Source organism: Mercenaria mercenaria, chromosome 17 (assembly GCF_021730395.1).
Source record: "Mercenaria mercenaria strain notata chromosome 17, MADL_Memer_1, whole genome shotgun sequence".
NCBI classification, from domain to species: Eukaryota; Metazoa; Mollusca; class Bivalvia; order Venerida; family Veneridae; genus Mercenaria; species Mercenaria mercenaria.
Window position 1 is genome coordinate 22,082,569 of NC_069377.1, and position 18,143 is coordinate 22,100,711.

General features: G+C 36.1%; 1 protein-coding gene across 2 annotated transcripts in view; it reads left to right on the top strand.

The window, feature by feature from the left end:
- The window catches only part of LOC123536822 (GTPase IMAP family member 8-like), a 75,072-nt gene extending 58,516 nt beyond the window's left edge, over positions 1 to 16,556 (top strand). The window contains exons 1-4 of one of the 2 annotated variants that reach the window (XM_053529240.1): positions 2,439 to 2,582; positions 13,422 to 14,140; positions 14,427 to 14,528; positions 14,823 to 16,556. In XM_053529240.1, coding sequence (XP_053385215.1) covers positions 13,430 to 14,140; positions 14,427 to 14,528; positions 14,823 to 15,794 — 1,785 coding nt within the window. In that variant the 5' untranslated portion in view covers positions 2,439 to 2,582; positions 13,422 to 13,429 and the 3' untranslated portion in view covers positions 15,795 to 16,556. Of the gene's footprint in view, positions 1 to 2,438; positions 2,583 to 13,421; positions 14,141 to 14,426; positions 14,529 to 14,822 lie in introns of those variants that run through there. The other variant, XM_053529239.1, reaches the window with a different exon arrangement.
- The last annotated feature ends 1,587 nt before the right edge of the window (positions 16,557 to 18,143 follow it).

Below are 18,143 nucleotides of genomic sequence, written 5' to 3' on the forward strand. Positions count from 1 at the left end.
TTTCATTCAGGATTTTTTTTTCAGGATTTAAAAAAAGGGCTCTCTGATGTTAACCATGAATATTTTATGTAGAAACTTGCCCCTTCCAGCTTTTATATCCCAGTTGGGGGTTTAAAACGTGCATTTTTACTATTCTGTCCTATTCTCTTTAGGAACGAGTGCAACTCTTGTTACTATTTCGTACATGTAAGATATCATGTTAAAACCAACAATCAAAATTCAAGAGAGTAAATATCACAATAGTATATGCGCAAATATATCAGCATTATCTGCTAATTGGAATGTTTTGGTTATTGAGGTGATATTCAACACAGGTATTGTTGTACTTTTGCAAAAGTTGAAATATCGAAGTATTGTTTTGTATCGGTATAGACTGAGGTCAGGGGTTCAAACATTGAAATAAATGTCATACACTATTTCATATATCAAAAAAAAATGAAAAAAATATCGATGAAGAACACAAATGAGAATATACCGATACATGAAGTAAAGCAATAAACACAATGAAATATCAAAGCCTACAAATGCTGTATACATAGCAATTATGTCAGCTTAACAGAAAAAAAGAAAGAATATCCAACAGGGAAAGCCACGTTCAAAAAACGCAGCCTCCCCAAAGACACACACGAACAACTCTTGCACACCCTACATAAACATGAACACAAAAGGACAAAACAAACAAATACAGGAACACAGTGGGGCACCGCCTTGGAACGGTCAGTGGCAAAACCACCACTGGGGAGCTTAAACCGGTTTATGGTGCACCTAACCTCACTCTTACCCCCACCATGTTCCTAAACCGAAATCAGCATTATTTTCTTCAGATATTTTCGTTCCATTTACTTCCTTCTCTTAGTGAGCTAAATGAAACCGAAAACACTGTTATTTCCCTCAAATTAGTTCTTTATATTTATTTTCTTTTTCACAAATTAAAAATTGTACTTTAACACTGAAATCGATCCAAAACATAATGCAATCTACAAGAATAACCTTGCAACAATGCCATTGATTTTTCTGATTCTCATTAAAATATAAGCTTACTATTAAATTCTTTGTTTAATACACTTAACAAAATTCCTAATTGGTCAGTTTATATTGTATTACTATTTTGTAAATAATGCATGTATTTTCAAGAAATTTCACATACCGACATTTGAATAGGTACTGCAGCTAATTATTGATTTATTTTTGGCCGACTCACGGCCAGCGTAACCGCATTAGGCGTTTTGACCAATATTGCATATTTTGCACGTGCATGGCATGCGCACCTTTATGCACTTGTTAGTGATCTTTTTTGGCATTACTGACGAAAGTCCTACTAGTGAAATTTCGTGTGAATACATGCATTATTAACAAAACAGTAATACAATATAAACTGACCAATTAGGAATTTTGTTGAGTGTATATGTGTTGATTAAACCGAATGTTTTATTGCTGTATAGCGGTTATTTTTATGTCTTTAAAACAAAACAGTTAAGGTCTGCTTAACGTATTTTGTAAATAATTCCTATATAAATATTTCTACTAAAGTAATATTCGCTCTCGTTACAAAGCCATGTGGGACATTGTAAATGTGATATTTTCTCATTTTTCATCACATCAGAATTTCTCGTTATCACTCAGCGACAGCATTGCCTTTTAAATATAAATTGTACTTTCGTGAAATTGCCAAAAAAACTTCACTAAATTTTCATTATTTAACGCGCCTAGCAATACAAACGAACACGCACATGCCGAGGGCATCGTGGCTATGGGAAGGTATAAACAACTCCTGTTGTATGACCAGGTGGGTCTACGGAAGATGTTCAAGGAAGGACGGAATGATCTGCTAGAACCGGGCTAAAGGGGACGATTTCCTTAAAAAGAATTATTAGGGAAAGGATTTGCATGTTGTTTTGTTTGTCTACATGAGGTAAAGCCATGTTTGGTAGCAGTCATGAAAAGTCGATGAACTTGTTGTTCTGAATTTGGTTTTGTTATTTAGGGACTGAGAAATTGAGAGCGTCCTTGGGGTGGAAATTTGTTTTACGAAGTATGCATTGATACCAAGCATATTTCCTGCAAGCTGATTTACATGTGAACTTGATATATGCAATTTTTGCTGCTTAAACCCTACATGTATGATGTTACGATTCTGGTGTCGTTTTCAAGCGGGTAAATGTAATCAGTAAAATATGTCAGAAAAAGGTCATGTTGAAAAAGTTTTATCATATGGCTTTTATTAAAAGACGATTTGTGAATTTGTAGTTCGTATTTTATATCTTGTTATTATACGTACTAGATGTAAAATAAACTTTGATTTTTCGGACGCTAAACAGACACCCAATTTGGAATGGCCTGAATTGATTATGCTGATAAATAAACCAGTGTATAAACGAATTTTCATTGGTTTAGAGGAAATCCATACAGATCATGTTTCAGAAAACATTAAATATCTCATTTTGTAGCTAGCATACGGAAAGGAGTGTAGTGTATTTCTTTTTTTTTTAATTTAACAAGCTTGCGCGATATCGATAGATAATACGGAAGTGTACTTTTTCTTTAGAAAACATTTACAAGTTGTCTGAAGAATGTCTGCTCGGGTGAGTATTCTTTTTCAAGTATTTACATATCAGTTTGCGATTGCAATATGTGTACATGTGCGTATTTACAAAATAAGAAGCATCTGCTAACACTGTTCGAGCTGTTCGTTAAAGATAAATTTTCACAGTCAAAACTTACATGCAATTTTTGAACGTGTAGGGGAACATGGTTTGAGCATTGTAATGTTTTGCATTTTCTCTCAAAGACGCCTGTTGATATAAAGGAATCCCAGAACACCCGCATACTTCTCAAATCGCAACCTTTCTAATTTATTATTTCACTGCAGTGAATTAAGCTGGCTTTAGAACAAACGTTCTAAGATTTCGCACCAGTGTTAACATCATCTCCGTCAGATACTGGAAAAGTCTTTACTTAAAGCGAAGGCAGAGGATGAATAACTCTAGACGTGCGTCATATAAACTGTTGATGTATCTTGCATGGGGATCGGACTTTCGATCGCTTGATAATTATAGGTTATTAGCTTTGTATCGGGAAATATGCACGAGTTCTTTAGTGGAAATATTGCGCGACTTTAGGAGCGCAATGTTCTTCCGCTGAAGAACGAGTGCATATTTCCCGATGCAAAGATAATAATCATTTTATTACATACGTATCTACACGTATAAATATTATGTAAATATCATAAATATGTTCAATAGCCTGAATAGGATTGACAATACTGAACTAAATAGAAAAAAATAGTGCAACAACACACGCTGAATTACGTCACGCACCCGATATGAAATTCCGGCGTCAGTGTATGGAAAAATATTGACGTTTCCGGTATCAGTGTAACTTAACGGGGAATAGAAACGAGTATGTAATAAGTAGTCGTATTTACGCCCTAAAGCGCTATCAAGACAGAACCGTAGTTAGTTAATCTATTTAATATTGTTTAAGTTGGTCTGCATTTCGCATCCTAACCCTATTGAAACTGCGAACTGCGGACTAGAATGCAGCTCACAGTTCAAAGGTCATAGTTTGGGAATCAAATCGCCAACTGCACATCAACTTATCTGTTTAAGACTAAAGATAAGTCGTTATTCTACTAAAATGCAACGCTTTCCCATGAATCAATAAACAACTTTGATCCGATGAAAACATGGTACGCTGTCAATAAAGATACACAACAACATCCGTTGAATTTCCATACGCCCATTTTGGCACGGAAACAAAGTTAATCTGTTATGGGACTTTGCACTGACGAAGAAAGAATTGAATTCAATACTTCTGTATTGATCCAAAGATCGTTGCACATGCATTTCCTTTTGTAATTCCAATGAGCAGATCCATAATTTTATACACCGGCACTGAAAAATATAAAGCTTTCATCGAGCGATTTAATAAATCGATAAAGTGATTTTAAAGGAAATAAATAGCATTTGGTCTAAACGATAAAAATAATTTTCTTCATAACAAAACCATCGGTGTATTTTTCGTACAGTGAATAATATTTAACATGGTAACTGGTTATTTAATTAAGCATAAAAATGTATGCATATTTTTGCATTATATTGCACGGTCAAAAGAGCCTTATCAGTAAATAGTAGTATATCAATAAAACTAACAAAGATAGACAGAATCAAAACTTAACAACGATAGACAGAATCAAAACTTAACAACGATAGTACAATAAAATTACATTTTTTATACAGCATGTGATAACGATAAACATGCTGAACATGTTAATTGGAAATATTCATGAAGTTCCCTGACTCAAGCATATCTAATTAATATCCCAGGTACAGCCCCATCTAAATGAGCAAATTTTACAATATCATCTATATTACATTCTGTCATAAATTTTTATACGGCTAAATCATTGTTTATTGAGGGTTATAAATAAAAAACGTATTTATGACTAAAAATAAAATCGGACCAAAATTCTTACATAATTGCCTATTAAACTAAAAAAAAACAACAACAAAAAACAGGTTTTTCACACTGGAACTATCCTAGTAAAATAAAGTGAGAGTTCAACGAAATCATGGACGACAAGTCTGGATATCTTTGATGTGAATTTATCATTTCTGTTAGGATGGATCAAATAATATACTAAATATAGAAAACCCGCTTATATCAATCTGCTATACTGAGACTTTATCCTAAATGATCAGGACTTTTGACAAGTTTAACTGACACTTTATCCTAAATGATCACTACCTTGGAAAAGTTTGACTGACACGTTATCCTAACTGATCAGTACCCTGACAAGTTTACTGACACTTTATCCTAAAATATCAGTAGCTTCGACAAGTTTGACTGACACGTAATCCTAAATGATCATTACCCTGGCAAGTGTACTGACACTTTATCCTAAATTATCAGTACCTTCGACAAGTTTGACTGACACGTAATCCTAAATGATAAGTACCTTGGATAAGTTTAACTGACACTTTATCCTAAATGATCAGTACCTTGGACAAGTATAACTGACACTTTATCATTAAAGACCAGTCATTGGACAAGTTTGACTGACGCGTTATCCTATATGATCAGTATCCTGAGTTTACTGACACTTTATCCTAAACCTGAGTTTACTGACACTTTATCCTAAATGATTTGACTGACATGTTATTCTAAATGATCAGCACCTTGGACAAGTTTAACTGACTCTTTATCCTTATTGATCTTTACCTTGGACAAGTTTGACTGACACGTCTTCTTGATCAGTACCCTCACAAGTTTACTGACATACTGACACTGTATCCAAAATGATTTGACTGACACTTTATCCTAAATGATAAGTACCTTGGACAAGTTTAACTGACACTTCATCCTAAATGATCAGTACCCTGGACGAGTTTGACTTACGCGGTATCCTAAATGATCGGTACCCTGACAAATTTACTGACACTTTATCTTAAATGGTTAGTACCTTGGACAAGTTGAACTGACTCTTTTTTCTAATTGATCAGTTTCCTAAACAAGTTTAACTGACACCTTTTCCTAAATGATCAGTACCCTGACAAGTTTACTGATACTTTATCCTAAATGATTTGACTGACACTTTATCCTAAATTATCAGTACCTTGGACAAGTTTGACTGACACGTTATCCTAAATGATCAGTACCTTGGACAAGTTTGACTGACACTTTATCCTAAATGATCAATACCTGTGACAAGTGTATTTCACACATACATTTTATCTAGAGGCTAAATCAAAAGGAATAAAGAGAAAGACGAATAATTTTAGTCGGGAAAACTGGCAAGGGGAAAAGATCAACAGGAAATTCCTTACTACAAATGAACGAATTTCCCCACAAATTGATCCCAAACGCTGTGACGGAAACGTGCATGATGAAAAATGGTAAAATTGCTTGGAATACCATTAGATTGAAGTGTAAGTGAGAGGTCACTTGGAATTCAAAAATCGGTAGAAATTTGTCCAAACCAGCATGCGTTCTTGCTAATTTTTAGTGCGACCAATCGCATGACGCCCGACGAACGATTTACTATAGATATGCTTCGGATTATCTTTGGAAAAGTAATATTTAAACACGCTATTGTTGTTTTCACGCACGGTTGAAAGTTTAATTTCGACATGGCATTCAGGAAGTTTTGGACAGAAAACGAGCATTTTGTGAAACTTGTAAAACTTTGCGGAAATCGTGTTGCAAAGATAGAGAACATCGAAACATCGAAAGTGAAGGCACAGAGTACATTTTTAAAATGGTCGAAGAAATGTCTGATGCAGGGGAACAGATGAATAACTACGATGAATTACAAACTCACAAGGAAGTAATTGAAGAACACTCTAAAGGCTACCACGGCAATGGCAATGTTCACGAAGAAGTCTCTGAAATTGTTCAACAATTAGGAAAGAAACTGCCCTTGAAGATGTGGAAAACGATGTTGTGTGGTGGCATTTTAATAGGAGGAGGGGCTATGGGAGTAGGTGTTGGGGCTGGAGCTAACGCCGTGTCCGCAACAGGGTTTGGGGCAACTATGTTGGATGCGATAGGTGCGTCTACAGTTGGGGCTACTGTGATGAATAACGGCGCTGCTGTAGGTGGTGCTGTCTTAAGGACAGCTTGGAATCTTGCAACCAAAGTCAGGTTTTGGTAACTCATATTATTGCAATGTTTATACTGAATTACTCAAAAACTCTCCGTATATTATGTTGGAAAAAAATCATTTCTATCTTATACGCATGATAAATCAGTATATCATGGAACTATGTTTATGTCACATGAAATTTAACCACGTGCGAGTGACATCATGTTCTGGTTTATATGGATATACTGAGACACAGTGGTCGGGGCTATAAGCACTTTCTTGAGAATCCTGACACGGTTCAAAGATGAATATATGTTGGCAAATAATTATATTGCAATACTCTGAAAACTACTCCAGAGCTGTAATATCTTACATGTAAGGTTTAAGCAAACGTAGTAAATATCAATTTAAATAACTTCAAAAATACATAGACGAAAGCATTATTAAGCTGGTCTGCAGTTCACTGTTTGCTTTTCGGATTGCAAACAGCAAACTCTTATGCAGTTCGTGAATCGAATTGCGAGTTGCAAACTGGTCTGCCGACGACTCCCAGATATACATGTCCTCCCAGCCAAAGTTGTAACTAAGAGCGACCCTTCACACCGTATTGAAGGTTGCCTCGCCGATGTTGCTTTGTGGATATATCACAACATGCATAAAACAGATTTAACGGAAGTAATGTTGTCTATTTCGTGCGTTTTAGAAATGTTTAACATCATTTGGTATAATTTTATTACATTTTATCCTCAGCGAAGGGGAAGCGTATAGTCGCCGCTTCGTCCGTCCGTCCGTCTCACATTTCTTGTCCAGGATATTTCTCAGCAACCAATGGTTTGAATTTAACGAAACTTCAAAGGGAACTTTACTTGCATGAAAAGATGTATTCGTGTTCCGGTAGGATGATTTTTCACAGACTTATTTCCCTTTGATTATTCAACAGTAGTATATCATAGTACAATTCTTTTCCGGAGTATTTCTCAGCAGCCAGTCGCTAGAATTTAGCCATACTTTATTGGAAGCTTTACTACCAAGAGGAGATACACATGTAATCTTCTTGTTTCAGTTGGATGATTTTTCACTGATTATTGCCCTTTGCTTAATCAACATTAGAAAACTATAGCCTTATCGTAGTCAGGAGAATTCCTTAGCAATCGCTGCCTGTAATTCACCTTATCGTAGTAAGGAGAATTCCTTAGCAACCGCTGCCTGTAATTGACCTTATCGTAGTCAGGAATATTCCTTAGCAACCGCTGCCTTTAATTCACCTTATCGTAGTCAGGAGTATTTCTTAGCAAACGCTGCCTGTAATTCATTTTATCGTAGTCAGAATTATTCCTTAGCAACCGCTGCCTGTAATTCACCTTATCACTGTCAAGAGTATTCCTTAGCAACCGCTGCCTGTTATTCACATTATCGTAGTCAAGAGTTTTCCTTAGCAACCGCTGCCTGTAATTCACCTTATCGTAGTCAGGAGTATTTCTTAGCAACCGCTGCCTGTAATTCACCTTATCACTGTCAAGAGTATTCCTTAGCAACCGCTGCCTGTAATTCACTTTATCGTAGTCAAGAGTGTTCCTTAGCGACCGCTGCCTGTAATTAACCTTATCACTGTCAAAAGTATTCCTTAGCAACCGCTGCCTGTAATTCACCTTATCGTAGTCAAGAGTATTCCTTAGCAACCGCTGCCTGTAATTCACCTTATCGTAGTCAGGAGTATTTCTTAGCAAACGCTGCCTGTAATTCACTTTATCGTAGTCAGGAGTATTCCTTAGCAACTGCTGCCTGTAATTCACCTTATCACTGTCAAGAGTATTCCTTAGCAACCGCTGCCTGTAATTCACCTTATCGTAGTCAAGAGTATTCCTTAGCAACCGCTGCCTGTAATTCACCTTATCGTAGTCAGGAGTATTTCTTAGCAAACGCTGCCTGTTATTCACTTTATCGTGGTCAGGAGTATTCCTTAGCAACCGCTGCCTGTAATTCACCTTATCACTGTCAAGAGTATTCCTTAGCAACCGCTGCCTATAATTCACCTTATCGTAGTCAGGAGTATTCCTTAGCAACCTCTGCCTGTATAATTCACCTTATCGTAGTCAAGAGTTTTCCTTAGCAACCACAACATGTAACTCAGCAAAAAATCATAGAACGTTTCACTCTCAAGTGTGCAAATTTAGGAGAGCATCCATCGGTTTTATCGATATGTCTTGTTATTATACTTTTGCAGTAGCTATTACATTTTTCATATCATAGCATCAACTAGTATGTATCTAGAGACAGACATTGTTATTTGAAAAAGGACAACTTGGTCTATACATTTACAAAATATCTAAGTTGTGCATAAAACTGTTAAAGCCCATCATATAATGGTTTTTTGCCACAGGCCGTGTGTGTATACTGGTCTTGTGCGCATTCATGCTTGTTCTGCTATGGTATGTGATTTTGAGGCTGCGATTTAGAATGTTGCTTTGCCTATGGAATATTCACTTTGCTTTTCTCCTTCTCCTATCACCCCACTTTCTTTACCATATCCCTATATTTATAGCGTATTTCCAAATTATTTGTTTCAATCATTAACGTATTACATGTGCTAATGATTTCAACAAGAATTTCGCTCTACTAGATAATGGAGATGCTTTGACACCAACTGCGCTCTTTCAATAGCCGTAGCACCTTTTGCATCTGTTCCCAAGTTAGAAATGTAACACCAGCAAATAAGACTTACTACAGGGTCTGCCCAGACTCCATACTTACGCTGCTCCTCGAGCATATTCTCAGAACCATCGTATGTTTCATTAAGTACTGTTAACGCTGTTTAATGTTTTGCTGTCCATCTGTAGCGGTATTTTTCTCCACTGTATGATTTAGCTTCAATCATGTTCATCAATACTGCGAATTTTAGCATTTGTCGACAAGCTTTTCAAACATTTTTTTTCGCAATGTGTGCACATTGTTCTTCTGTCCAAACGCGGTTTCATTTTGTGAAATCAATAATACAGTGGTCAAATCCAAGCCAAGCACTAAACGAGGTAAAGCAATAATACAATGGTCAAATCCAAGCCAAATGCTGCACAAAGTAAATCAATAATACTGTAGTCAAATCCAGGCAAAATACTACACGAGGTAAATCAATAACACAGTGATCAAATCCAAGCCAAATACTACACGAGGTAAATCAATAATACGAAGGTCAAATCCAAGCCAAATGCTACACAAAGTACATAAATAATACCGTAGTCAAATCCAAGGCAGATGCTATACGAAGTAAATCAATAGTACAGTGGTTAAATCTAAGCCAAATGCAAAAAGTGAATAACGTTCCTCTTTAAGTCAAAGGAACTATCCATTGACGAATTGTAGTTTGAAAATGAGTACGTAAATGATAATGATCTCTTTAAGCACGTGTATTTATAGCCATGGTGCCCCTGCCACACAGTTAGAAGTTAGATTTATTATTTGTCACTTGAAAAATCTGGTTGAAACCGGATAGCTGAATAACTTCCCTTGATTTATTTCCCGCGATTTGTAGTTTGAGTAAACAAACGGAGTCGGTGTTCTCTATTTCGAGAAGCAGAGATCCGCTGTTGCTCATTTTAAAGTTATATCAGAGAATAGATAGCAATTATCGATGTCTCTGGTTATATGATAGGTTGTGCTGTAAACGAAAACAGTTTCCCTGTTGCAGGTCACTGGGACCAATTAGGGGTCATAGTTACTGTGACTATGACCTAATTATCTCAAAATCAATAAGTCATCTTCAGGTTACGATCACCAGTCAGAGGACTACAGGCCCAACCATTTCCAAGTTACCGAATTTCATTTTAAAATGTTCAAAAGCTCCGGCTGCAATAATTGTACTCTGAACTTCGCTCTGCTGAAAGCATCTTACCATTTTTGCGAGAACCTCACCTGACAGGCTTGTTTGTCAACTGCTCCGTTTGTTTGGGCCCAAGAGAATAGCTTCCGAAAAGCTTTAGAAAAGCTAAGAAGAAAATCCCAATGGAACGGACGTATGCCGGAAGTGAAAAAATATACCATTCTTTTTTAAAAGTATTTTGTCAGGGATTTTTATTGTTAATTTGCTATTAGAGAAAGAAATTCCAAACATTTTATTTGTTCTAGTTTATTACTCAGCGTGGAAGGTTTATTATGTCGAATTGCCGCCTTGTTTTGATCACGTGATTAACATCTCCTACTATCGGGTGGAAGACACAGATGCTCGGAAGAACTCTTCTTATTCCAGCAGATCTTTCAAAAGGGGCAAACAAACCAGCCAGTTAAACAATAAATTCATTTAATTGAACGAAATACATTTTAACATGATTCAATTCATATGCATATCTTTGAATACTGCGAACAAAGAAAAATAAATATATATCTATATATTTTTGTTAATAACTGAACCGTTTCCAACATTTGTAACAATTCATAATTTTAACATGTCCAGAACATTGTGAAATGTTACTAATTTCACTGGGGTAATGGTTACATTTTGCTCGGACTCTATCATAGACTCCCTGTATAAAATTTCAAAGTTTGAAATAAAATCAAAGTATTAAATCCATTTAATATTTTAATTAAATTTCAAAATGTGTAGTTTGTTGCATCATCTGTTGCATGTTCAGTCAAAAATCTAATTTGATTTCTGAAATAATGTGATATTTATTTCTAAAGTCACTATATATGTTCATTGTAAAAATACTACGTTTGACCCAAGTATAAACTGACAGGTACTTGAAAATGCTGCGCTCTGATTGGTAAGTTAGAACTCCTGATGTCATCATAAAGTTATGAATAGTATAACACTATATTTCTTCAATTTAAACGAACAATTATTTTCGTCTTGGAGGATTTCAAAACTTACTTGTACGCAAGCGCATTGAGCCATTTTAGACTGGTTGGCCGTAATTTGCGCTAGAAAGTGAAATCTAACGCTGTAAATTAGTAGATTAGTCAACACTATGCAGAGGTCTTGATAGACTGATAAAATGTATAGAGCTATCAGAAAACACCAGTAGTCGCAAATCGTCGTACTTTAATAGAACGCTCATTGAAATTTGTAACGGTCATTTAAAATGCTTAATAAGAATAGTGTCGATACTGTTAACCAAAAAGAATTTTAAAATGGGGACTGTCACGTAATTTTGGTCGACATATAAATCCGACAGAGCTGCTCGAGAAATCAGCTTCTCCAACCCACCGGCGAGTGCACGTCTCGAGAAGACACAAGGCATTGACGGAGGTCATAATTATGTTGGCCTTTTCTGCCATTGTCCTAACTGAAGCCGATGGGAGTGGCCCTAAAGAGGGGCATTTTGTGTGAAAAAAAGCTATCTTCTTGGTGACGGCCTGGCGATAAACGGCATGCAGAGAAGACCCCGAGAATCCCAATCTCTACGCTCAATGTGTTGAGTGAGAAGGGAGGGGTACATCGTTTCTTCAACGATGGACCAGCGATTTGTGGCACCAACCGCCCTTGTTAGGACGACCTTGCGATACTTCCGGTATTTTGTCTTGCAACCAAGTCTCATTGGTCATGGAGGTGACCCACTTTCGGCTTCGAAATTATTTGGAATTTTTGGCTAATACTCTGCGAAAATTGCGTAGAGGTAAATTTTCTTCACCACTTTGGCTTCAAAAATTCTCTTTGACGGCATGTCTGGTAACATTCAGGGGGTTATTACTCTAACATAGCTAAATGCTATACTGTGCCTGAAAGGGTGTATGGACCCTTATTAAACATAAGCAGCAAACGAACGAGAAATCAGACGGTTCCCACACGTTGAAGACGAAAGGTCGGACGGAGAAATAATTACCGTATATAAATTGATTGGCAGTTTGCAGTAGAATAGAATATCTAGACTCCTGGGAAGCGTTTGTGCAAAATAAGTTGATACATAATAGTAAAATACCGGGTCGTAGTTCAGATCTATGGGTAATTATATAATAGTAAAATACCGGGTCGTAGTTCAGATCTATGGGAAATTATGTAAAAGTAAAACACCGGGTCGTTGTTCAGATCTATGGGTAATTACCCTCGTGGCGATGGATTCCATCAGGAATGAGGTGTCGAGAGTGATTAATATAAGCTGTAGAACTTCCTTCACAATCGACCTAAAATAAATCATGTATAAACTAAAACTAAGTGAAACACATAAGACGTAAAACCAATACAGTTAATAAAATCTTTTGTCTAAAATCACAACGGAAGGTACAAAGTTTTGCCTATAGATACAAAATCAAGATAATACATCAAGTGTTTCAAGTCGTGTTATTTATATATTCTCCGCTCGGTACGCGTTACAAAAGAATTACAAATTACGCGATCATTATATTTTAAATTAGTTGAAACATATCAATTAACATAGATTGCATTGAATGCATTAAGATAAGATAAATTTCATTTCAAGTTGGCAAAGCTTTGCCAATTTGATTACATGAAGGAATACTTAATCATAAAACTGAATTGTGTAGGTCATTACTCGTAGAGAATATAGAAAAAATGGACATCTCTAAGGAAATTTTATTATATTAAAATGTCTTTGTTTATAGTAATAATAAAATAATAATAATAATAATAATGACTTTATTTACATATTTGGTGTTTAACAAATGTTCATGATGGTCCACATAATTTGACTGTTGTATATCTCGCTATAAATGAATAATTATTGTGCAGTGAACGAAAGTAACTTGAGTGACGTGATGGGACGGAAGAACGGACAGATGGACGGGACAAAGTGATTCTAATATCATACCCCAATTATAGTTTTGTGGGGATATTAAAATTTATACAAGCATGGACATGGTTTGTGCTAACCACTTCTACTATATTCAACAGGTTCTATAATGGAAACTGCTGAGAGACGAATTATTTTACTTGGAAAAGCTGGCAGTGGTAAAAGTTCAACTGGTAACACCTTGCTTAGATGTCATGCGTTTGAAGAGCGCAGGAGTCGACAATCAACAACACGAGACTGCAAATTCTGGAAACGCTTTAATGACGAAAGAAATATGTCATACACTATTGTTGACACTCCAGGATTTTTGTACACTGAAGGAAATCTGGCAGAAAATTTATTAGAAATACAAAGGTCAGTAGAGATCTGTCCGGAACCGCATGCCTTCTTGTTGGTGTTTAGTTCATATAACAGTTTAGATGAAGAAAATGTCTACACTGTCGATTTGCTTCGAGTTGCATTTGGCGAACAAGTATTCAATCATTGCATTATTGTTTTCACACATGGAAATTACTTCAGCACGGATGAGGAATTCACACAGTTTTGGCAGACGTCAAACAACGTGTTAATAAAACTTATCGAAAGATGTGGCGGCCGGATAATCAGAATAGAAAATGAACAAACCACGATGATTTCCCGCAATGATGGTGTAAATCGTATATATGATTATGTTGAAGAAGTGTCCGATTCCGGAAGAAATCTGTATAATTGCCAGATTACGAGAACATGCAAAAATGTGCTTAAAGAATGTTTGTCACGAAACAAAGGTCAAGCGTATATGCTGCAGGTTTCTACGTTGGTAGATGCCATTGACTTGAAGGTATAAAACTGTTTCTATATAAAGCTATATAAATTTCTTCTACAGTTTTTAAGTATTTTTACAAGTTACTTAAAAGTTAACGGGGAAATTTCGTGTACATACATTTAATATATTTTGTATATCAACAAAATCTTGCAGCATGTTACATTTAATGTGAGCATACATAACATTGTGATATGAACTAAAATGGATGCCTCTTTGGTTTCTATTCAAATAAACTAAACGTATTACCTGTCGCTTAAAAAAAGCAAAAAAAAAAAAACAACATGCTGTTTCTAATTTCCAGGAACAACAGTTTAAAGAAAGCGAAGAAAAAGAGAGAAGAATTATGTGGGTTGGTAAAACAGACAATGGCAAGAGTGCTACTGGTAACACCCTTGACTTGAAGGTATGGAACTATTCTTATATAAAGCTATATAAATGTTTACTACAGTTTTAAGTATTTTTACAAGTTACTTAAAAGTTAACAATTTGCCTTCACGAGGAAACCCCGTGTACATACATTTAATATATTTTGTAATATGTATATCAAAGTATCTTACAACAGGTTACATTACATGTGAGCATACATAACATTGTGATATGAACTAAAATGGAAGTCACCTTGGTTTCTAGTCAAATGGACTAAATGTATTACCTGTTGTTTAAAATAATACAAAAGCATGCTGTGTCTAATTTCCAGAAACAGCAGTTTAAAGGAAGGGAAGCAAAAGAGAGAAGAATCATTCTTGTTGGTAAAACAGGCAATGGCAAGAGTTCGACTGGTAACACTTTACTCGGAAAATCAACTTTCGACGCAGACAGGAGTCTTAAATCTAAGACGCAAACATGCAAATTGGAAGAAGGCCAATATAACACTAACGATGTGCTATATAGCTTCACTGTAGTTGACACGCCAGGGTTAATGGACACTGACGAAAGACTTGCGAAACGGCTGCTAGAACTGCAAAATTCGATCTCTGTCTGCCCACAACCTCATGCCTTTCTGTTGATATTCAGTTCGAACAACCGCTTGACAACAGATGAAAAGTACACTATAGATCTACTTCGTGTTGCTTTCGGTGAGAATGTGTGTGATCATTGTATCGTTGTTTTTACTCATGGAAGTGAATTTCAAACAGACCAGAAATTCAAGGAGTTTTGGGAAGAGTCAGAAACGCTAGTGGATCTTGTCCAAAGATGTGGAGGACGAATAGTCAAAATAGAGAATAGAGAAAGTCCGGTTGATCTCGAAGATAATGAAAACGTAAAACACATAACTGAAATGATCGAAAAAATGTCCAACGGGGGAGAGAAAACATATATGTACGATTATATAAGCATTCACAAAAATGCGATAAAAGAACACTTAGAAAACTTTAAGGATCCTGAAGATGTTCAAAAAGAACTGTCTGCCCTGGTAAATTCCATTGGCAAACATCTTAGTACAGAGATATGGAAAGTAATGCTTGTTGGCGGAACAATGGCAGTAAGTGCAGCAGTAGGTGTTGCGGCGGGTGGTTATGGGATTTACGTCGCTGGAAATGCAGCAGTTGAACTAGCAAAGTCTCCGCAAGTAATGGCAGCCATAGCGAATGGTATCTCAGCAGCCGGCAGCGCCATTTCTTCTGCAGCAGTGTCGTTAACTTCAAAAGCGATGTTCTGGAAAAACTAAAGTTTTGTGTTCCATGATACATTACGTCACGAAAAGTTGTATAGTCTATATGTATGAATAAGACAGTAAGCATACATGTACAGGAATAAATTGTATAAAAACCGCCAGGAAATAACAGCAGTAGACTTTTGAGTGTTTTGTTTTTTTTCTATAATTTTAATTTTTCATTGCACGCACTTGCAATGTTACACATATCTTCAGGCAGTTACATTTTGAAATAAAACAATTAAATTCGGGATACGACGTAAAAAGACATACGGCAAAACTTCAAATGGACGTTCATGACATTTTTGTGAAAAATATCTCGAATATGTACATATAGAAAAGTTATGAAGCATACAGTTAGGGAAACATTAGAGACAAATCCAGCTAATCCAATAGGATGATATACTAATCCCCAATAATAACGTGACTCCAGCCAAGGACTAGTCCATTTCATGATAACTGATGAAATAACAATTCATAAAGCTTGCACATTACTTGACAAGTAAATTTGAATTTTGTTTCATTTTAACTATCCATTTAGTATACTGTAACATAGCTCAGTCGGGTAAAATGCAGATAACAATCGGGTATAATAGGTTATATAGCAGTAATTCGGTCAAAAATGTGCTTCCGTGGACTTCGAAAGAAGTCCCTAATAAACAGATCCTAATTTTACCATTTTTCGCGCATTTGCGTATAAACCGGGGCCAAATTGGCATGATTTCACTGGTGAAATGAATTTATACATGAAATAAAACACTTCTCATGCTTATATTCGCATGTTTTCGAGTTGTTCACTTGAAGTCGAAAGTAGGGTGTTTATTCTGCGGACCGCTTTCTGAAATGCGACGGTACCTAACTTCAGCTGACTTGCATTTCACTGTATACTATTCAACACCACTTTTTCTTTTCGTTTTCTTGTTGCAGATGCATGGATATCTTATGGAAAATAGGCCTACGATGGCATGAAAATCATGTATTTTTCTCAAAGCGGTAGCAGACAGAGCGGAATTTCATTTATCTATTTCTAATCACGTATAACGACATTTTGGCACAAAACGGTTAGCTTTAAAAAAAGATTAATTTGGACCAAATTTTCGCACATGGGGCGATAATTTCGCTAAATCTGGTGCCGATCAAATTACGTATTTGTATGATTTAGACATGAAATCACCAAGGGCTTGTTTAATTCGTGGCATTTTAAATGAAGTAGTGCTTATTTTACCTTCTGTGCATCATAACACTTGCGGAACTTGTGCAATACACCAGAAAAATGCAAAAACTGGCACATGAGGTAATATTTGTGGCCGAAACACGGACAAAGGGTGGCCTCAGAAAAACGCGAATTTCTCGACTTTAACATAGGAATTGTAAATGGAACTTCGCAGGTTGTCTTTACTGAAGGTTTTCTAATAAATAAATTCAAAAATTGCCGAAAATGAAATGAAGTATTTCCCTATGTAAGCAAATCGTGGCATATCTGGTGCAGTCGTTGTGCGCATGTCATAAAATCATGATCATAAGAGCGCAAGGCTAAAATACGCAGATTTTCGCTTGTCCGTGCGCATTAAAGTGTATAGTATAGTATACTGACTAAAGGTTAGGATTAGTATTACCATAGTTGCAGCATATATCCATTTAGGAGGATACTCTTCGTTCCAATCGCTTGAATTCGGTATATACCGGAGTCTGGTATATATCACAGGCGCACCAGATCTCTTTTGGTCACAGCTAATTTGTATAAAACCATTGAAAATTCCCTCGTGAACACCATAATTTAATGCGCCACTCGTGAAAATATCTAATTTCAGTATTCACAATGTGTTTCAATCTTACACTGAAACAAATAAATGTCCTCTATTTCATGAAGTTTACATTTAAATAGGCACACTTCATGATGGAAACGGCGATAATAACAGTTACAAAAGCTCATTTTTGCTCAGTGCGTAAATCTTGAAGTCTTATTATCTTTAAGAAATAATAATTGATTTGTCATTCAATAAAATTATGGTTTGTAGTTTAGATACGACCACAGGCAATCGGCGTGTGACTTTGACCCCTTATGAATGATGGACCCCCCCCCCCCCCCACCCTGTTCTCTACAACCCAGATCCCCAACATAATAACAGAAAAACACATTTCCAAAAAAAAAAAATGCTATATATAAAAAAAAATTAAGGTATGATACTTTACGGCAAAACATTAAGGAAAAAATGGAATGGCCTCAGTAACGATCTCACTGCGTACACAATTTTCGGTCGATTTTTGAAAATCTGGTCTTAATCAACGCATAAAGCATAAATCTTAACGGTAAAGATGCACTTTGGTCTCAAGGCTGCATCATTTTGATGCAGCGAGACGCTA